Source organism: Carassius auratus, unplaced genomic scaffold (assembly GCF_003368295.1).
Source record: "Carassius auratus strain Wakin unplaced genomic scaffold, ASM336829v1 scaf_tig00005289, whole genome shotgun sequence".
Lineage (NCBI taxonomy): Eukaryota > Metazoa > Chordata > Actinopteri > Cypriniformes > Cyprinidae > Carassius > Carassius auratus.
Window position 1 is genome coordinate 11,804 of NW_020523645.1, and position 21,920 is coordinate 33,723.

The 21,920-nt window shown below is 35.7% G+C and overlaps 2 protein-coding genes across 5 annotated transcripts; both read right to left on the reverse strand.

Annotated features, from left to right (window-relative positions):
- Positions 1–408: 408 nt before the first annotated feature.
- LOC113070800 (transmembrane protein 229b-like) lies at positions 409–9,934 on the reverse strand. Of its 2 annotated transcripts, XM_026244241.1 has the most exons (3): positions 9,707–9,934; positions 5,677–5,782; positions 409–1,414 (listed from the first exon to the last, which is right to left on the reverse strand). In XM_026244241.1, exon 3 carries the CDS (start codon positions 1,393–1,395, stop codon positions 838–840), a length of 558 nt encoding a protein of 185 aa, XP_026100026.1. In that variant the 5' UTR covers positions 1,396–1,414; positions 5,677–5,782; positions 9,707–9,934; the 3' UTR covers positions 409–837. The 2 variants fall into 2 exon arrangements, with proteins under 2 accessions (XP_026100026.1, XP_026100027.1); XM_026244242.1 differs by lacking the exon at positions 5,677–5,782.
- A 1,762-nt stretch (positions 9,935–11,696) lies between these two features.
- Positions 11,697–20,661, reverse strand: LOC113070801 (metastasis-associated protein MTA1-like). Of its 3 annotated transcripts, none has more exons than XM_026244245.1 (10): positions 20,198–20,661; positions 18,966–19,040; positions 18,823–18,881; positions 18,579–18,706; positions 16,773–16,924; positions 16,298–16,487; positions 15,439–15,528; positions 15,177–15,350; positions 13,232–13,386; positions 11,697–12,751 (listed from the first exon to the last, which is right to left on the reverse strand). In XM_026244245.1, the coding sequence occupies exons 1-9, from the start codon at positions 20,375–20,377 to the stop codon at positions 13,277–13,279; spliced, it is 1,158 nt and encodes a 385-aa protein (XP_026100030.1). In that variant the 5' UTR covers positions 20,378–20,661; the 3' UTR covers positions 11,697–12,751; positions 13,232–13,276. The 3 variants fall into 3 exon arrangements, with proteins under 3 accessions (XP_026100030.1, XP_026100029.1, XP_026100031.1); XM_026244244.1 differs by having other exon boundaries at positions 11,697–12,777; positions 20,198–20,659; XM_026244246.1 differs by having other exon boundaries at positions 11,697–12,777; positions 15,198–15,350; positions 20,198–20,657.
- Positions 20,662–21,920: the final 1,259 nt, after the last annotated feature.

Here is a 21,920-nt window from a genome sequence, read left to right on the forward strand (position 1 = left end):
GTACACAGCATCTAAGATCAGTCTGAATATGACAAGATCTTCTGGAAGACAACTTTCATGCATGTTCAAGCACTGTTATTTTTTGATGAATTAAAAAAAAACACCAAATTCAAGTAAAAGGCATTACCTTAGGTTATACAGTATATATATATACAATACATTTTTTGTAGATTATCATGACAATCCATAACTACATTTTAGATATTAATAAATAACAAAAACTAACATTCGAAAGGTAAGACATCCTAACAGTTATTTGCTTTGCTACTATATATATATATATATATATATATATATATATATATATATATATATATATATATATATATATATATATATATATATATATGGACACTGTTTATAATCTAAAAGGACTTGCTTTTTTAAAAGCATGTGATATATATATCTTTTCATCTCTCTACAAGTGATGTGTTTGTGTTCCTGTATATATTGGATGAGGGATCACTAGTTATTTTGTTTGTCCCCTCCCAGAGTGTCGGAGTGGATGGACTGGTTTGGGAGGAACAGTATTGTGGTAGAGATGGAGGGTTAATTCTCATTATACCATCAGGCATCACTCCTACTAACAAACTTTGAACCTAACAGCTACTCACCCAAAATGAGGGCAGTAAACGTTGAGCACTGAGGTGAGAAATGAACGTCCCTCCACATGAGTAAATAACACCGACTGGATGATAAATCATAAAGTTTTTCACACTTGTGCAACAGTCCAAGCGACTCTTTCCCTGGAAGCAGCTGGGAGAGAGACTGAGAGATGTGCGGATAGAGTCATGGGTGATGGGAGCTTTGAGATGGGAAAAGGTGTTGACAACATCTTCAGTCCACCTTCACGTAACCGTTTGTGCTGGTGGCCCCTGCTCTGGCATCTCGTCCTCGTTGCCCTCCGCTTGTTTCCGACCGATCTTCAGCTTGGCTGGGATCAGCAGCCTCGTCGAAGCGCAACCTAAGCGTGTTGCGTATCACCAGGCGCTCTACGATAAAGGAAGCGCAGAACCATGGCACAGCGTACTCTGCTGTGATCAGGCCCATGAAGTTATATTTAAACTCTGAGTAATCCCATGGACAGGCGTTGAACTGCTGTAGCAGCAAACCCGTGCCAAACTCCCACAGGTATGTCCACAGTGTGTAAATGATGCAGCGGAGCAGCACATTGCAGCGGTCCCGCAGACAAATGTACATGCGCTCTACGATCAGGATGCAGGTTCCGTAGATGAAGAGCGCCCACACGCTCGTCACGCCAGGAAACTTCCAGTTGCAGTTCACCACAAACTCCCAGGCTGCTGTGAACATGACTTCACAGAAGTAACCGTGGATGGCGTACAAGTACCATCGAGAGAGTGCCGTAAGGGGCTCAGGGGTCACTGTGGTTGCCATGATGACTATCTTCCTTTTACTTTGGAGTTAATAGCAATCAGGAAGTAAAAAGAAAAAAAAAAGTGTGTTATAAATCCACATTGCAGCATCGGCTATGTTCTGAATGGAATACTAGCATACTGCATTCTAAGCAGTGGACAGTGTAAACTGCCTATTGTTTTTCAAAATAGTAAAACAGCAGTCCACAACCTACAGGTGCGATCTTTGGTTATGAGCACAGGGTTTTTTTTTTTTTTTTTTGACAAATTACCTTGGCAAATCTTAACTTATGGCTCTGGAGCTGCAGTTAAATAACATCATGAAATGCAGAAAACTGGCTAGTGATACCACAATAACGCTTAATTAAATGATTAAAAAAATACTTTAAAAATGACCACTGGTAAAATATCTGCTTTAAAAAATTGAAATATTTCCTTTTATACGTTGCTAGCAAAACATGGTTTTGGTATCTATCAATACTGGCACATGGAGTTATGCAATTTTAAAAAAATGTCTTAGCCTTTGAATGTGAAATATGTTTAAAAAATGTTCAAAATTCTGCCGATATTACTTCCAGTTTAATTATCACATGGAAATGGAACTGAGTGCATTACATTTTAGGATACAGTATTTTACATAGGGTGTTCTGTTGGCAAATCTGGGCCAAATAGTAAGCCCTTTGGGTAATTTGTGCATATAGAACAGGGGTGGTGAACTCCGGTCCTGGAGAGCTGCAGCCCTGCAGAGTTCAGCTCCAAAACTAATTAAAACTCAAATGCCTGTAGCTTTCTAGTAATCCTTCAGACCTTGATTAGCTTGTTCAGGTGTGTTTTATTAGAGTTAAAGCAAAACTCTGCAGGGCTGCGGCTTTCACGTTCACCACCTCTGATAGAGAAAATCAGCATTTGGAACCCAATTTACACTACCTTTCAAAAGTTTGGGGTTAGATATTTTTTTTTTTTTTTTTTTTTTGGAAGAAATGTATACTTTTCAGCATGGATGCACTGAAATGTTCAAACAAATCAATATATATATATATATATATATATATATATATATATATATATATATATATATATATATATCCCTACTGACTATAATGGTTGCTGAAAAATCAGCTTTTCCATTATAGGAATAATTTTTTTATATATATTTTAAAATATATTAAAATAGAAGGCACCTATTTTATATTGTGATATTATTTTTAAACGGGTCATTTGATGTTGCTAAAAATAACTTTATTTGGTGTATTTGGTGTAATGCATTGTGTTTATGCAGTTTAAGGTTCAAAAAACCCATTTTCCATATAATGTACATTACTGTTTCTCCTCTATGCTCCACCTTTCTTAAATGCATAATTTTTATTGAAAACTCATCGATCTGAAAAGCAAGGTATGCTCTGATTGGCCAGCTATTCAGTGCGTTGTGATTGGTCCAGCGTTAATTTTGACATGGCTGGGTTTTATTTTTAGTCTTTATCTTGAGACAAAAATGCTTAATAGTCTTAATAGTCACATTTTAGTCATATGAGTCTTATATAGTTTTAGTCTAGTTTTAATCTACAAAAAGTAATTGAATTTTTTGTAAAATTTTAGTCATTACTTTTAGTTAAAGGTACAGTTTGTAAGACCTGCCACTAGAGGGCGCACTATCAAAACAATAACAATTGTGTGGTTTGATGCCGCTAAAAAGGAGCATAGAGTGATGGGATTTTTTGTCTTCTACCCAACCGCTGACAGCCATCAAATCAGATGGAAACATAAATTATGGATTTAACGCTAGTCCAACGATTTGCGCGAGTAGATTACATACAAAGTCAATGCAAAGACGCGATCAGACTGGATCAGACGCATCCTCGCACGGGTCTATAGACGCGATCCCCCGAGTTTTTGTGGTGTATGCCCCATTATACTAATCTTGTTGATCGTTATAATAGCATATGTTTTACTGTAAAGATACGAATCAAAACAACTCACATGTCGAGTAATACACAAGCGAGATCGGCATCTCTTTCTAGTTGAAGTTTGTCGCGAAGCTACGTCCGCATTTGTCCACAATACTGTTTGTATTGTGGTTTCTACATCTGATACGGTAGGTGGCGGTATGCACCTGATAAGCCATGGTTGCAATCTGCCATAAAACTAAAAAGAAGAAGAAGAAGAAGAACTAACTTCATTGACAGGCGACTGCACTGCCCTGTGTCACTGTTTAGAATGAGAATTTTCTCATGATTTACAAGTAGTTTAAAACATTATGGATATTGTTAGTAATCAGCTGGACAAAATATATACCACTAGCCTAGTGGTTTTTGGATATTTTACAGCAAATATCTTACAAATTGTACCTTTAAGCTGCAGTTACCAATATTTATTTTGGTAGTTATTTTCTATGTCTTAAAACAAAAATAGTCATTAATTCTTCTCTCTTTAGACCAAATCAATTACGCTAATGATCAATTTGAATCAAGGATTGAATTTGGAAAAATTTGAATAAATTAAGACAATTTTCATTTTTGGGTGAACTATCCATTTTTAACAGTACTGAAAAGGGAGCAACTTTCATATATAATATATTTCATATATATAATTCATATATTTTTTTAAAGAAGCAGGATAAGACAATAAGACAAATATGAAACAAACTAATTTTTCAGATACAGCAGGTTTACTTTACCCTTGTGCTGCATTACGGACATTTTTGGTCATTTGCAGTTAAATTTGGTTGTTTTAATGCAAATGGTATGTCATTTGGCAAAATTGTGACTTTTTGGATAAATACTTTTTTTTTTATCCCATTTTGCAAAATATGTAAAATATGTAAATATTTACTTAACATCTTTTTTTGGTTAACATTATAATTACACGGATAGGTAGGAATGCTGTCCCTTTAGGACGGAAGGCAGGCAATACTGACACACATTCAGTTTTCACTAGTGATGGGAAGTTCTGATAATTTCACAGACGCTGAACTTTTATTATCATTCAGCAAAATGAACCAATCTTTTTTCGAGTCATTTCATTCATTTTTATCAAAATATAATTAAAATGTTACGTGTTCCCTAACATGTCTACTAGTACTTATGCAAATGTTGATCACATTACAAACAATAAAAAACTATAAGGCTATTAAAAATTGAGAAGATTATTTCATTTCATCTTGGTCTTCAGTCTATGATTTGCTCACCTCTGCTTGCCGTTATGCAAATCTTCCCCCATCATGACGTAGTCGTGTGGGGGTGTGTTTAAAGGAGGCGTTTTAGTAGGGTGTGGAGTCTTAACTTTTATAAAAAATATCTCTTTTGGGTTTGAGACTTTAGTCTTTGCAACATTAGGGATCTTATTTATTCATGAACAGCTTGTTACACTCCAAAGAGGAAGGAAAACTTGTAATCGCATCATTTTACTGTTTTTATTGTATTTTTGAACAAAATAATACATTGTTGAGTGTAAGAGACTTCATATCAGAAATCATATCAGGACCTAGCCTTTCAACAGTAGGTCTTTTTATATTTGCAGAAATTATTAGAGTAGTATACTATTCCAAACATAGTCAACAAAATAAAAAATGTTGCATTAAAACACACAGTAACAGCATCTACAATGTACTTTTAATAAATGCCAGGATATAATCTCAAGGAGCATATGAGCTGGATTCATGAACAGGGGTCACTTTCAGACACGAGAGAAAAAAAACTGAGCCAATTTACATGAGCCATCAACACTTTCAACTGTCTTCTGCTGTAAATCCAAGTTCATACACATACACACACACACACACACATCTTAAAGAGTATCATGTGTCAGAGGGCTTCTGAAGGGCTTAAAGTCCTAAAACAGCTCATCTGTGTACAACCAACATCACAATGAAACTATAGAGGCCGGTCAATTCTAAGGCAATTATGACTGTTTTGATATTCAGTTGCTGCTGAAGATGTGTGTGAAACTGAATTAGAGGAGAATGTGATCTCATTATGGCCTATCAATTACACTTTGGTTACTTGCCATTTTGCAGATGTTTTTTTCTCAGCCAAAGCTGCTTAGAGTCGGCTAATTGTATGGACAGTCATCCGGGAACACATGGAGGTTAAGTGTCTTGCTCCAAGGGCATCATGGGAACTCAAGTCACTCTATAATTCACACCTCTACAAAGTGTACAATGACATTAAAAATAGATCTGCTAAGACTATTTGAAAAACAAAAACTAATATAGCCCGTGCTATGATTAAACTAGACCTAGGATTCATTGGATGGAGAGAGAAACAAACAAGAAATGGAATTAATGGGGGGTGATATTTTACTCAACCTGCTGTCTGACAGTCTCACTGTCCACACTTCACACTGTCAGAGTCCAAAGAGAGCAGTTCTTCTCAGCTTTGTTGCCAATGCTAATGTGGTACTCATGTACTAAACTGAAAAAAATGGGGAAGAAAAGAAAGAAAGAGAGTCCTGTTAAATTGAGTTGAGTATTAGCTTTGTTATAAAGGAATGTTAAAAGTGCAAAACAAGTTAATGAAATGCTGTCCATGACCACAGACATTCATTTTAACGTGCCCCTAAAGTCAAACAATATTAATGTTTCCAGTAATACAATAGTAGTCTATAGGACACGATGTTCTATCATATGTGCTCAAATAACATTTCTTATTTCTTGTTGATTACGATTTTTTGTAAATAGTATGATGCATTTTTTTTTGCAGAATTTCTTAAGAATATTTTTTTTTACATTAATATGATTGCATTGTTGTTTTTACTATATTGTTATTGTATCATTTAAACAATACTGTTAATAGACATTGTTTTGTCTATTATTAATTAAAAACTAAAAAAAGAGATTAAAAAAATCACTTGATTTGAAATACAATTTTTGCATTTTATACTTGGAAGCTCAATGAGAGTGCAGCACACACTGCTAAAGGCTAATATCCTGCACTCTAATGGAAAAACCATTATAAAATATTAATCTATGCTTTGAGATGAGACAGCTCTTGTGCCACAATGGAAGACACAAGTGCTCAGTCATCCGGACAACCTAGAGGCACTACCAATAGTTTGATAGGAGCCCAATGTACAGTAAGTTACAGTCTTTGCATGTTACCTGTTTACTGGCCTTGCAGTCAGCATTGGTATTGATCGCCTCCTGTCAAACCTCATCTACCTGAACAGACCAGTCACTGCAGACAGCCTGGCCATCATTATACCACTCAGACATGCAAGCACAGCTGCACAGAGCAGCTTCAAAGCAGAAAGACAAGTGAAAGTGCGTGTTTATGTGACAGTGGATGATAAAAATTTGAATTTGTCTTGTAGTGAGGACATGAAATGGAAGTTCATATATGCACTGTATAGCGCATCCAAAACCCAAAGCATTCCTTTTAGTGTGGTTACTGTTAACTAAAATGATTAAAAATCATTTAAAAAAATAAAACAAAATAAAATTACATTTGGTAACACTTTAGATTAGGGAACACATATTCACAAAGAGTCAATCAATTTACATATAAAATATTGGTCACAATTTTCTAAACAATAAGAGTATAGTGCAACTACTAATAATTAGACATAAATCGTTTTTTTACCAATGCAAATAGTTTAAGACGTTGTATGCCAACGTGTATTTGATGTACACTTTTTAAAATCAATACATCACAACGTTAGCGTTTATGCTGATGCGAATCAGTGAATCTTACCATCCCTACTATAACAGGATATAAATAATGCTAATTCCTTTAAGAAGACACAGAAGGACAGCTTGAACATTTTACAAAATATCTCCTTTTGTGTTCCATGGAACATAAATAATGGCATAAAAACGTTTTGCATTTTTCGGCGAGCCCATTTGAGTTCTACAGGAATTTCAGATATAAAAAAGGCTACAGTATACATTTTTTTTGTTTGTTATTCCCACTGTCCTTCTTTTTTCAGTATCGTTCACACACCTGCCAAAAGAACAAAGCCATATCAATTGCAGGGACAATATACTGTAAATTCCTCTTTTGACGCACTGGAATGACCGGCTCTGATGCATTCTTATTGACACTATTTCTAGAGGTGACTGATGAGAGCTCTGGTCTCTTGCCATGAGTTCAATCCACCGTGCACAAATATAAATGGCAATGGATCAATAGCACACACAGCTCAGTTACTCTAGATATCACCTTGGCTCCAGCTCGCACACAGCCTTCATTCTTCTCCTGAGGTACGAGCAGAGCTGCTGAGGAGACTCCAAAGGGCTTCTAAAAGATGATCATGTTTCAGATGGAGGCAGAACTCGTTTCATTAAATTCTTCAGCATGAGACGGACAATTCATACTGAGTTTCACTCATCAGTGTTAATGAGGCACAAATTAAACAAAATGCTAAACAATAGTAGTTAAAAGCTTTTAGTAATAACGAGTGGCTAAATAATAACAGACTCATAATTATTGGTTGACTGTGTTTTTCAGTGGCAGGTGTCAATACTAACATAACATTATATGTAGTAATAATAATAATTATAATATGTGTGTGGGTGGGGGGTAGAGAGAAATAAGCAAAATTGTAGACATTAAATAGGGCTAAAAATTGATTAATTGTGATTATTCTATTTCAAAATGAAAGTTTGTGTTTCATATATTATATATAAATATATATATATGTGTATTAATTTATACATACATGTATATGCTGTCTAGAACTACCCATAAAATCTTCCCTAGCATTATTAAGTGATTAAAATATAATAAATATATATTTTTAAAGGATTGAAAAGTACTGTAGCGCTACCAATAATTCAGCATTGTTATCGTTAACTAATTAATTTTGTTAACTAATAAATATTTTCTGTTACTGGAAATTTAATTTAATTAAAAAAAAAATTATTTAATTAAATATTAAATGGAAAATTTAAATGAAAAAAAAAAGGCTGCCTTTGCAATTCATTGAAATAAAATGCTTTTAAAATTAAATTACTCAAGACTAAAATTAAAATAGAGGTAAATAGAGTATTTAAACACAAAACTAAGACCACTAACATTTTTATTAAAACTGAAAAGTAAATTAATAATTACAAAATATTAATAAATACTATTATAAGTGTATAAATAATACTAAAATAATACTTTCACTCTACCATGCTAGTTTGATATGGTCTGGCTCCAGCTGTAAAACATATCTCAGGGAGGGCCACGCTCATGTTTAGGTGGATCAGGACCACCCAGTCCCGCTCCGCAATCGGGCCTGTTATATACTTTATACTTCAAGTGATTATGAAGCAGTCCAAGAGCTTATCCTTTTCAGTTTGTTCCCCCGGCAGGACCACAAGTATGTCCCCGACCCATATGGGTCAGCACCAAGAGATTAAAAACTTCTGAGCCTTAATACAGAGGGTTTGTCACATAACAGCACCAAGCCACAGTGATGCTGACAAAGACTGACACGGAAAGACTTCTTTGATTCCGACATGAAGAATAATGACGAACCAACATTTAAGCTACCATAATTACACGTCTTATTTTGAGAGTCAAGACTGAGATGTGGGCAAGTGAAACCTGCGAGTGGATCTGATCTGCCACACTGAACTCCAAATCCCCAGTTTTAATCAAGTAAGCTTTAAGTGTCTTTGATCTGGGGCTTCAGCTTAGCGGTCTGAAATATGAGGACAGAGTCAGCGTAGTAAATATTGACCCATCCAGACTATCCCGGAACGACCTCTTAAAGGGCACGTATCATATTTATATACGCTTAACCGTACTGTATACAGTACATATTAGGTGACTGAGATGGAAGAAGTGAGAAGCCAGCGCTAAAGGTTGTTTATTGACTTGATTTAGCACCTCGTGTATGTTGACGTTCAAACGAATTGTTAGGCATATGTAAATCTGAGGGTTTTTCGTGTGAGACTGAATAAACCGCAGTCGTGACAGCAGCAGCGCAGGCCTCCATGACAACCGAGCCCTGCAGCGCTGCGTCGCCTGCGCAGACACAACAACACAGTCTGATTTATACCTGCTTTAAGCATGGCCTCATTATAGTGACAAACATTGAATAAAGTTCCCTGTTGCTCCCGTATATGAAAACATACAATGATATAGGCAGGTGAAACATCGCAATTGCTCAAACTTAAGTTCGTTCGTAATTAAGGGATGAAGTGCGCGATGGAGAAGGCAGCGTTGACTTCCTCCTTCGCCTGTTTAGGTGATAACAGTCCGTTAAACAGCGAGCAGGTGGCCGAGAAAACGTTCAGAAAGGTGCAGTGAATGATACCGGTGTAGTTCGTGTGAACTGTGGGATGACCGATGCTGGAAATCCGAACAGGTTTAATGAAACATCCTAAAAGCCTGCGAGACTTAACGTACCTTATTATTGTGCCGCCGCTGTAGATATGGAGAAGCCGGGCCTCATTTCGGTAGAATTAAACAGAAAATCGCTGCACCGATTGTCTCTCAGAGTACATTTGTAGCCGGCTCTCGCTGCTGTCCGGTGATAACTGACATATTTTACTTCACTGCAGCAGTACAGCACACACTCACACACCGGCTCCGTCTCAAAACACAGCGAGCTGCCTACCTAGTGGCGACGTCCGATTCGGCATCGAATCATTCTTTTGATTCGGATCTCTGTGATGAACTGGTTGAATCGGTTCACTAAACTAGTCTTCGTGAATCCGACTCAACTGAATCATGAGTCGTCTCATTCGAGCATGCTTGATTCGATTCGCAATGAGCCGGAGAACGGAGTGATCAGAAGATGCGACTGTAAAATGGCAATAACCAAACTATTTTTTTTAGCAGTAATATCAACACACATACGAAACAAACATAGTTTTATTAGCATTTTATTAAAACGTGCAAAATCTTTTCACCCATTTATGTAAAGTATTGTTGTAATTTGTACATATAAACAATTTACATTGTAAAATGTAAAATACATTTAGGACCTAAATTGCTTTTTAGGAGCTGAATACTGAACTGGGAAAAAAATAAATAAAAGAACACCGCTATTAATAAAAACCATTAACGGAATTGTACCTAAATTCTAGAACACGTGACAACGTCATATTTCAAATAAACAGTTCGATTTACACATACATACATATATAAACTGTTTGAATTGCTTTAGGAAAACACAGACTTAGTACTTTTGGCCTTAATGGGAACATGCCATCAGTGGATCTGAGCTCTTTTTTTTCCTCAGTAGACTGTCTAGGTTTGTAGTTCACTAGATTTAAAGACACACTCATATCAAGTGTCCACTGTTAACTGTTTCACTGCTGTTTTCATCTTCAGCGTCAATCTTGTGTTATAATACATATGAGCCCCATGACATATTGATGCCATTATCTTTTATACAGTATTAATATGGTAAAAATGAACCACAGGCAAAATTTAAATATTGTGTCCTAGGGTATAAGATCAGAATACAGACGGTGGGGACAAGTTTTGTTGGGTCAAAGACGAGTCCATGTCCTTAACCAATTGATGTCTTATCTTAATTTTATGTTGCACTTCTTCCTCTTTCATGTTACACATGACATGAATTCGACTGCACTAGAAAAAAAAGTCCAAAACGTCAGAGTCCCTGTCAGATTTGAAACCAAATACCCCAACTCTAGCTCCAGGGCTTCGAGCTGAGAGCCCATGCAACTGGACACAAGGCACTGCAAATGTAAAACTCATAGACAGCACCGATTGTGTGGCAGTTATATAATAAAAATCACAGGTGCATATCAATATCACAATTAAGTTGAATTAACACATTAAGTATGAGGCGTCTTATATTAAAATCCTGGACTTTACTTACAGCTATAAACATAAATGCCCTGTGGCTGCTGGACCATAATCTTTTCTAGAAAATATAACCTCACTTAATAGGACAGTTCACCCAAATCTGAAAGTTCTGTCATCATTTACTCATGTCATACCAAACCTGTAGAACCAAAAGAGAGGTATTTTAAGGAATGTTGATAACCAAATGTTTGGTACCATTGACTTTCACTGTATGGACAAAAAACACTGAAATGGTTTCTTAAAATATCTTTTATATTCCACAGAAACAAACACAGGTCATACAGGTTTTGAACAACATGAGAGTGATTAAACATCAGCTTCTTATTTTTGGACTAAATATCCCTTTAATAACAAATGAAAAACATTAAAATACTGTTTGCCTGATATCTGTGGTGTCATTTTTTCCCCATCACAATTGACTCCAAATGTCAGTCTCTTTTATAAGGAATGAAAGTATACTCTACCGTTTCGGTTTTAGATATGATGGCAGTTCATGAAAACATGTCTATAAAAATATCATTCCCCAGCTGTTGTCCAAAAATACATCCTTTAAACCGCTAAGCTCAGTATCTTTGGTTGCAAGTGTCAAATCATACATTACTTGTTAACAAAGTCAGTCTGTTGTAGGTGTATACATCCTTGTCATTTTAAGATTTTAAAAAAAGTGTTCGATGAGTGTGTGAAGCTCTGCGTTGGCCTAAAGATATCAATATTTGATAAGCCAGCTGCAGAGTAAACTGGGTTGTATGTATCACATATCCCCTGGCCTGAAGCAGCGTGCATACGTGAGGAATAACTCACAAACCACACTCTGGTACAAGCTGATTCTTAAGAAGATGTATCATTGTATTAACAGGGTAGTACCTTTCCAAAGTTCCCATCACCTCTCTATATATATGCAAGAGAGAGCTAGGGAGGTTTCATTACAAAAAGACATTTCAAAGAATACGCTGTGTATGGCAAATCCATTACAACAAGCTTTGATAACCACCAAAGGCCCAAAATGCGCCACTGTACAATAACGACTCCCTCCTGTTTTCATTTACATATTCACAAAAGAGAAATTACATAGAGGAGCAGTTGCAATACTCCTCAAAAAGGTAGAAAAAGAACGTTCTGTTGTCTTTCTGAATAATTTAAACCACTGTGGCAGGATGGGCTAACAGAACCGGAGAACACAAACATCCAATTGAAGAGAAACAGACGTCATATAGTCCTTCACATCGACTCGGAGCAGACATGTAACAAAACAATGCAAAAGACAAAAATGACAGTCCGTCCCACCTTTACATTATGATTTGGAAGGAAGTTTTTTTTTTTCATGAAACATTTTCTCAAGTCGTTAAAAAGAAAATGGTTATACTTGATAAAAAAAAAAAAAAAAAAGAATAGTAATAATAATTGTAATAATTATAATTACAAAGACAGAAGTAACAGCTGATGGTAAATAATAATAGTAATCAGTCCTGTACAATCAGGTCAGTCCTGCGATTGGCCACAGGCTGATATGTCAGGGCTTTGCAGTCATTTCAATGGCTTCAGCTGTAAAAATGGGCCGCCTGGACAGAGCTTTCTGACCGCAGATCCGTTCTTAGGTCCATCAGTCGCTGAGAGCTGAAAAAAAAAATCGCTCGAGTCACCTGAAAATTAAGCATTAAAGAGATGCTGTCAGAGTTTGTAATAGCACACAAGACTTAGGTTTTTGCTTTTGTAATAAAAACATACATTTATAGTATTACAAATAATACAATGACATAAGCTATTTACAGTATTTAAACTTACACCTGAAAGTTACACATTCAAAATTTTTGTTAATATCCCTATTCGGAATGAAAAAGAAAAAGGCCAGAGAAGATCACATTTAGGAGTATTTTTAAGGAGTAGGAGGAGTACTGTTTAAAAGTTTGGGGATGGATAGATTGTGTTATTTAAAAAAGAAAAAAAAAAAAAAGTGTATATACATATTTGATATTTGTTTCGGATGGAAAGTTTTTGGTGTTAGATTTTTAAGATTTAAAGCTCAAATGTATTAAATGATCTACAAATTGTACCCGTTGAGAAAATGTGCATTTGAAAAGTTCAGGAGAGCTGTACCTGCTCATCTGCTCAGAGTGTAGCAGTCCGTTGTCAAAGCAGAGGTCAGTCCAGCTCATGAACCTCATCCTGCAGGCCAGAGGGAGTTCGACATGCTTCAGACACCCTCTTGGCCATTATTTCCCACTGAGGAGCCAGAACTTTGGGTTTGGACCCTGACGCACATAAAGAGAGAAAAAGAGGAGATGAATCCATCTAAAATTGTAAAATTTATAAATAAACAACTTACAAAAAAAAAAAAAAATCACACACACACACCATTTTAAGTACATATATTTGTATTTTTTTGATGTATATTCAATATTGTGTGCATTTGTAAATACTAAATAGCAACAGCTGAAAACTCATTTCTTTTGTCAACATTTGACCGTATCCTTTGCTTTCTCTTTCCTCAATCCCTTTCTGTCCAGCATGTTCTAATCTGAACAATGTCTGAAACCTCATATTACAAGCACTTCCTGTGTTTATTTTTTTATCTTTATGATGAATCTGCTGTTTTCCGCAAATGTAAGTTTCTTTGGATAAAAGCATATTCTAATTGAATAAAATGAAAAAAAAAATTGCAACTTGTCAAACATTTTGCAATTGTCCAAGTTTTATTTACATATAAATAAAATACATACTATATGTACATATATTTGTACTGTGAATATAACAGTCTCAGTATGTTAAGAAACAAGATAAACTCTTCTATACATGTTGCTAAAAAGTATTTGCATATATTTTTTTATTTTACATCAAAACACACACACACACACACACATATACTGTATATATATAGTGCATACATGTACATACATTTGTTTTGTGAACTGCATATTAAATATGGTGCATTTCTAAATATTAATTGTGATAAAAGAGGAGATAAATTCATCTATATGTTAGTAAAATGTATTTGCAACTAACTGCCAAAACAAATACATAAAATGTTATATTTATATAAAAATAAAATGCATATACTACAATATGAACATATATTTGTATTTTGGTTTTTAATAAGAGGAGATAAATCCCTCTATACAGATCACTAAAAACTATTTGAAACTACTTATCAAAAGACATGTTTATTTACATAGAATTTGAATAAATTGTATAATATGAACATACATTTGTGTTGTATATTAAATATTTGGCAACTGCAAATATTAATTGTGCTAGAAGAGATGCATCCTAATTCTAATATAATATAGAGTACAGTACAGTACAGTATAGTATAGAATGGTTTAATATAATATGATATAATATAGTACAGTACGGTATAGGCTCCTGAAGAGTCATGTCACCCTACTGGTTCTAAGAGGTACTACATGCACTCTTCTGCTAATTCCATCTTTTACATACAGTAATACATGCTGCTCACAGCACTGAGGACCTGGTTTGAGCACGGCAACATGGAAACGACCATGTGCCATTTATCACAACCATATCAATCAGTGCATTAAGACCCCCAAATATAAATTAAAATATAATATAAAATAAATCTGAAAAATCAGTATGGGGCTGAAGAAAAAGGATTTGCTGCTTTGGACAGAATGGTGCCAAGCTCATCAGAAACGTATATAACTGCTGAACACTAGTTTCTCTCCAAAGCCTTCACAGAGACAAGAGAGTAATGAAGCACTACGTGACAGCGGATCACACATTAGTGTTCATAATGATTGGGAAGCCCTTCTTTTGAATCTACGGTTACAGTGCCTTTAGTCTGTGTTTTTGGGATCTGATCTCCCGCAGGACTAATGATCCATGTGAGTCACTGCTGATCCGTTACCATGACAACCCTGAAAGCCATTCGGAGATTAAAGTAGCACGTGTGTGTGTGTGTGTGCTTTCCTATATGGGGGTTGGTGAAGACACGAGTGGGAGAGTTTAACAAAAGTGAATGAGACATCGCAAAAAGAGTAGGAAGAGAGTGTGTTGCGTGGGCAGCACAGAAAGAGTGACTTACACACACAAGCCGATGGCTTACCATCCAAACCGTTGTGCTGCTCGTAGCTGCGTTTGCCCAGGATGGTGGGGGAGCCGTTGTTGAGGATGGGCGTGGATTTGATGGGCGTCAGGCTGCCCACGGAAATGGTGGCTCCTCGTCGAGGGTCTAATTTGGGTGGGCAGGGGTGGGCCTCTGGAAAATGGTTTGAAAAGACATGAACAAAATGGCTTTGCTTGAAAATGTGAAAAAGAGAATTTGAAGGAAAGACAGCTTCACTCACCCAGATACCGAACCACTGACTCTAAAGGCTTCCTTACTGTCTGCTTGAGAGATGGAGGCTTTTTGGACATATCTGGCATCCTGATGGCACCTGAAATAAGAAATGCCTTTACAATTCTGTATTCTGATTAGGTTCGTGTGGTCAATGACACATTTTATTTTTAATTCAGAAATACAAACACACAGACATAAAATCCATTTATTTTCTTTAAAACTCATCTTGAGATGCTTTTCATAATATTTTGATATTTTTTTGAGGCAAAAAAAATAAAAATGCTTTTTTTTTTTTAATCAGGGTGGAACAACTGATTTAATAATGGAGAAAAAATATATATTTTTAAAAAAAATGTATGGTAGTTTACATTTTTTTTATTATGTATACTTTTTTATTAGAACTTCTTAAAAAAATATGCAATTAAGGGGTTTTGATGAAACATTATTACTGTAAAATTAATATGAATAAAAATAATTTGTTTGCTAAATCAGTTCTGCGGTACAACCAATATACATAAACAAGCAAGAAAAAAATAATTTCTCGGGGCTCTGACAAGATCAATAAGTTTCTTAAAATATCAGATATCAAACGATGGTTACAAAACATTACACTTTTGTGCCATTTCTAAGAACTTGTTTCATGTTTTAAACTACATACAAATAATAATAATAGATACTCTTATTTGTCATTGACCCACACTTAAAAAAAAAAAAAAAAAATTATATATATATATATATATATATATATATATATATATATATATATATATATATATATATATATATATATATATATTCCCTAAGAAATACCATCATAGCAATTTAAACTTGAAGTGCCATATTCCCGTCTCACAGCAGATACTCACACTCTGTTTTGATAGCGGTAGTGTTGACAGGTGTGTACGGGTGTCTGGCCAAATATCTGGATCTCAACAGGTCCTGGCAGACGCGGCGAGCAGCTTTCGTCAGCTGAGACGTGTGCAGGTAGAAAGCCTGTCTGGTCTTAACGGCAAACTTTGGGCTTCCGCTGTGTCTCATAGGCAGACCGTGAGGACTCTGAACACAGACAGCCAGATGAAAGTCAAGTTCTGCGTGACTGCAAAATCTAAATATTGCATTTCACTTTAAAGTTCAAGTCCACAAATTTCACTTTTAAACATCTTTTAAACATAAAAGACAAAGTTTCGCTCGTTCAGAACATTCATTTAACAGTCACTTAGAGGCATAATAAAACAGAATTGCACAGTAAAAGAAAAAAACTGACTAAATAAAATGACTCGGGGGAGAGAGCTGAAGAATTGACTCTGGAGCATGTTTGGAGAGAATCCACTTCACACCCACCATGTTGCTGCGGTTAGGGCCGGGCCTCTCTCCATCCAGTCTGGTTGGCATCTTCAGACCTCCGTACTTTTTCCAGTAAGTCCAGCAGGAGGCACACAGTCGGCACTGCATGTTGGGCGGCCCCCATGAGTACCACTGATACGAGCTAGTGGCTGCACACAAACAAAACACATCAAACTCCTTCCAACACCACTCTGCTCTACTCGCTGTAACCTCAAATAATACTAAAGCTGGCACATAATAGAGAACAGGATTTATCCTCTCTTTTTTTAAATAAATATAAGTCAAATAAGTGCTCAGCTACTTTATTATATTCATCCTGTACTGGTTGGGACATTATTACTTGCTTATTTAATGTGCAATTATTCCAAGAGGTTAATCAAACATGACAAATGTCATTTAATGCAGAATAGTGTTACTATAGTATTATTTGTATTTATTGATATTTTGAATTAGCTTTATTTTTATTTTATTTAGCCGTTTCTGTCATTGTTGTTTTATTATTATTATTATTAAAAATATGACTATTTAACTATAATGATCTTTTTATGATTCATACTAACTATAATTATTTTTAATTAAATATTAGTTTGAATCATTTTAGAACTCAAATTATTTTAGTTAGTTGCCAAGGCATAATTTTTTAATTGTATTTTATAAAAAAAAAAAAAAAAAAAAAAAACACATTTTACACAACACAGTTTTCAACTTAATTAAAAACGTTTTGTGCATTTTGGCCTTTCAACTACATGACAAATGGGTTTTCGGGGTCTGATGCAAACTTTTGAAAATGGGTATTAAAGTGCAAGTTTTTGAAAGAAATACTATTATAATTTCACTTTTACAAGGTGTTTGGACAGAAATGTGTGTTGGAATGATAAAAATCCATCCATTCTCCATCCATTCAAGCTACATAAGTTACTTAGTTAAGAGCAGCGAGCGATTCTCTCCTTTTCTTTTTCTTGTTTGATTAACATTCTTAACATAGTCTAAGAAATGCACGGGTTATGCCCATCAAATATTTCCTTGACTATTTACAGGCACTTAAGACATAACCAACTGTTATACGTCGATACTCATCAAGACAGCCATTCAGAGATTATTTTGTGACAATTTTGTGCCAAAGACGTGAAAAATAACTCAATTTGGTATTTGCTTCATGTCTCAGAGTGTGTGCACAGAGACGATTTATGCACGAGTACCGCATTGAGATCTCTTTTGTGCCATCTTATGCTTGAATAGCTAAAAATGTTTAAACTGACAAGCCTTAAAACACACGAGAATGATTAACTTCCCGATCGTTCAGATGGATTTAGGGGGGTTGAAGCCCACATTAAATTAAATTAATGCATTTAGCAGACCCTTTATCCAAAGAGACTTATAGTCCCATTCAGGCTATCAACTTTTACCTATCATGTGTTCCCGGGGATACGAACCCCCAACCTTGCGCTTGACAGCGCAGTGCTCTACCAATTGAGCTATAGGAACACAATTATGGGCTAGAACCACCCCTGTCACTCACTATACACCATGACAACTACACAATTTGTAGAAAGAGAAAGCTAAAAACCATCAGAAGATAGTGAAAACTAAAAGAATGATTATATGGAGATGGATGACAGAGCAGCATGCAGTAAGGAACATTCATATCTGGGAGATACGTCAGTGAATTTGAGTAAAATCACAGGCTTTGCTTATCCTGTGCGAATGCTCCCCAGATAATACTAATCCCGTGCGAACAGAGCTTTAGTGAACAATAACAACACTGATGCAGAATTCATCAAGGTATAGCAGAAAAGAACTGACTGAAACAGCTCTCGCATGCTCTGCCCAATCCGACCGGCTGGCCTGGTGATCCCGGAAGAGCCCCTGCTCCGTTCACAAGCCCTGGCTTCACACTGTTCACGCTCAACTGGTTAGGGTTGGGCTTGTTACTGTAGAAAAAAGGCCATGACAGTTACTGGATTTCATCTGGTCAAAGTGCAATCACTCAAAGCTTATGGTGAAATGGCAAATCCAGGGTTGAGCTTCAACCTATTGAAATACTCACTAGTTTGGGATGTAGACCTGCTTTAACTTGCTCTCAGCCTCGGCTGCTTTTAATCGTTTCTGTACAAAACAAAAGCCGGTTAGTCTCAATGTCAAAAGTTTTCAACTTGTACACAGAGACTTGAGACAGCCGTGCTGGATTACCTGCTGAACGTATCTGTCTGTGGTCTTCCACATGTAGTAATACTCAATGATGCTGGTCAGAGACTTCCAAGGAAGCTGGAATAAACATTTTTTTAAAAGATAATTTAAAATGAATACTAAAATCATAAACAAGATGGCCGTTTATTACATTTATAACCCCATTTAGGTTACAAGAATTTACTTGCATTTATCTTTGAAACACAAGTTAAGATATTTTTATGAAATCTGAGAGATTTCTGCTCCTCCATTGAACACTCACACGGTCCAAAACTTTGATGCTTAAAGACATTGTCTCTATAAATTGAGCAGTTTAAAGTCTTCAGAAGAGACATGATCAATTTACATAAGGAACATTTAGGCTTGTTTTCCCCAAAATGAACACTGATCACGAGAGAACATCACATATGGTAAATATAGGTGAAGGTTTGGTTACATGGGCTTTTAATAAAAGAACAAAAAGGCTGAGAGAATATTAAAAAGTACTTATATTTGTGTTCTGGAGATGAACAAAAGTCTATGACCTTTTAAAACCCTCACACATGAAACTGTTCAAATCACTGACTGATGCAGCTGCAGTGACTCTTTAGGTGCAGCTCACTGCAGGTGTAGATTATGAGTGAACCATAATTACAGTTTTGGTCTTTCATACACAATTTCAAATGAGTCATATGGACTCTTTTATGAAGCTTTTTTTTGGAGTCTTTGTAACTTTTCTTAATGCATTAAAATATTTAAACATAACAGTTGTTTTGCTTCACAGAAGGCAATCATATAGATTGAAAAAGCAACATCAAATGGGTGTGTAAATGATTTGAGTTTTCATTTTTGGTGAAACAAATCTTTTTTTTCTAAGGAAGTCTGTTTGTGATGGCAAACCTCCATTTCCCATCCTTTGTGTCCCTGAATAAGCTGCTTCACTTCTTTAGGGTGTGCCCATTTTCCATGCCTGGCTCCTCCCTGTTTCTCTAAGTACAGATTTCTGACTGAAACCCAGAGCCGAAACACTCAGTGCTGCACATACACCCATCAAGCACCAGATGGCAGAGTCAAACACACACTTGGCACACTCTCTGTCCCCTAAACAAAGGCAGTTTATCAGTCATTACTGCCACAATTACCTTAGCATATGCTGTTCAAATCTTTTCAAAGCCATGCTATGCTTTAGTACAAATAAGAGAAATTCAGCCTGATCACCCTTCTGCTTGTGCAAACACCGCTTGGGATGAACTTACAAAGTCTTGCTGGATATCAGTGAAGTCTTTGCCGTATTTCTCCAGCGCTTCCTCGAACAGGTTGGCTTCGGATGCGCTCCATTCCTCCATTTCATCCCGGCAGAGCACCGGCCCACCCTGGGGTACGAGTGCCGCGATGGCCCGCGTCATGTCATAGCCGTTCTTATGCAACGTGTCCATGGCATGAAACTGAAAATCAAAAATTTGACTTAAGAAAACATCATGAACGACGGCTCGAATTCAAGATTCGTCATCCAAACATCCAAATTGTTTTCAGCAGAAAATCTGAATTGCTCAATCCTGGGAACAACATTGACACTAGATGAAGAGGAATTGTGTGGGCAGCTTGTGTATGTTTATGCATGGAGATATTGCCCTCTGGCATCTTTCCTTCATTTTTTGTACACAACGGGCAGAGTTGGGTGGCTGGAGAGTGGAAAGCATGCTCTGATGTTCTTCTCGTACAGCGTATATGCTGAGACTGAACACTGAGCTGGCAATAGGCCTGTTCGCAATTATTACATAATCGCCCAGTGGGGATTATTTGAGATGATCACTGTGCACTTTAAATTCTAATCACATTTTGCCACTCATATTATGAGTTTGAGCATCCTGACAGAAACACTAGCTCAAAAAATGGCATGAGTTTGACTGGCCAATGGCATTGTTGAACTTTGGCACACATTACCTTTAAGCAAAATGGAAATCGGACACACTAAGATTGATAGTAAAACCAAAAATGCAAATTTTTTAAAGTAGCCTTTATGTGAAATAACTATCATTTATTAATAGAATATGATATCTAAAACACAAACAATGCCTCGTTTTTCCTTAAACAGGTGTTAATGAAATAATATTTAGACTCCAATAATTAAAAAAAAGTATATTGACTGAACTTCAAAACAGTTCAATTATTTCATTTAATTATTCAGTCTATGTTGTTTAATACAATTCTGACCTTTAAATAAACTATTACAAACCGAGTAGATATTTTTGTTGACTACTTTGACAGGATACTACAAACTAATTAAACTAAATCTTAAATTGACTTTCGGGCTGATATAAACACATCTGTGCTTACACAACAAAAGGACAAAAGGTTTATTTTCCATTTCTAAAAGGAAAAGGCGGCTCCTTTTTTTAATGTATCACACAAGATGTTGGTTTAAATGGCCTTTCGCTCTCTGCACTAGTTCGTGGATACAAACTGAATCTGTAATTGCATTTGCATTTTTAATGCAATGTGCTTCCATACGGTCTCTTTCCCATCAATATATTCTATCATCCTTTAATTGTCCACATTTACACTAAATCTGACTAAAACTAGATCATATCCTGCACACATTGCTTCTCCAAATCAATTATTCTACTATCAGATATTAATCATTTCTGTTAAAAAAATATAATATTAATAATAATATAATATAATATAATATAATATATATATATTTTTTTTTTTTTTTTCTTTTTTTTTTTTACTGTTGGCATTTTCTGTTTTTAGTGTATTATATTCCAGTTTGTCTATACAGGTTATCAGACAAAAGCTAAATAACATGCAATGCCAAAGATAAGATGAGAAAAGATGATGATGAAAAAATTGATATAATAATGAAAAAGCATCACGGATGTTCAGGATTATCCATCGTATTAGCTAGGCTGTATTCAACATTTTAGAATAAGATGAGAAAAAAACATTTATTATGCCTCTGTTGACAGGATTAAA

Excerpts from the sequence above, each read along its gene's own strand:
- LOC113070800 (XM_026244242.1), bottom strand. The coding sequence starts at position 1,395 with ATGGCAACCACAGTGACCCCTGAGCCCCTTACGGCACTCTCTCGATGG.
- LOC113070801 (XM_026244245.1), bottom strand. The coding sequence starts at position 20,377 with ATGGACACGTTGCATAAGAACGGCTATGACATGACGCGGGCCATCGCG. Across the intron at positions 18,882-18,965 it reads CAGACAGATACGTTCAGCAG|AAACGATTAAAAGCAGCCGA; the intron begins GTAATCCAGCAC and ends TGTTTTGTACAG. Across the intron at positions 18,707-18,822 it reads CAGGTCTACATCCCAAACTA|TAACAAGCCCAACCCTAACC; the intron begins GTGAGTATTTCA and ends TTTTTTCTACAG.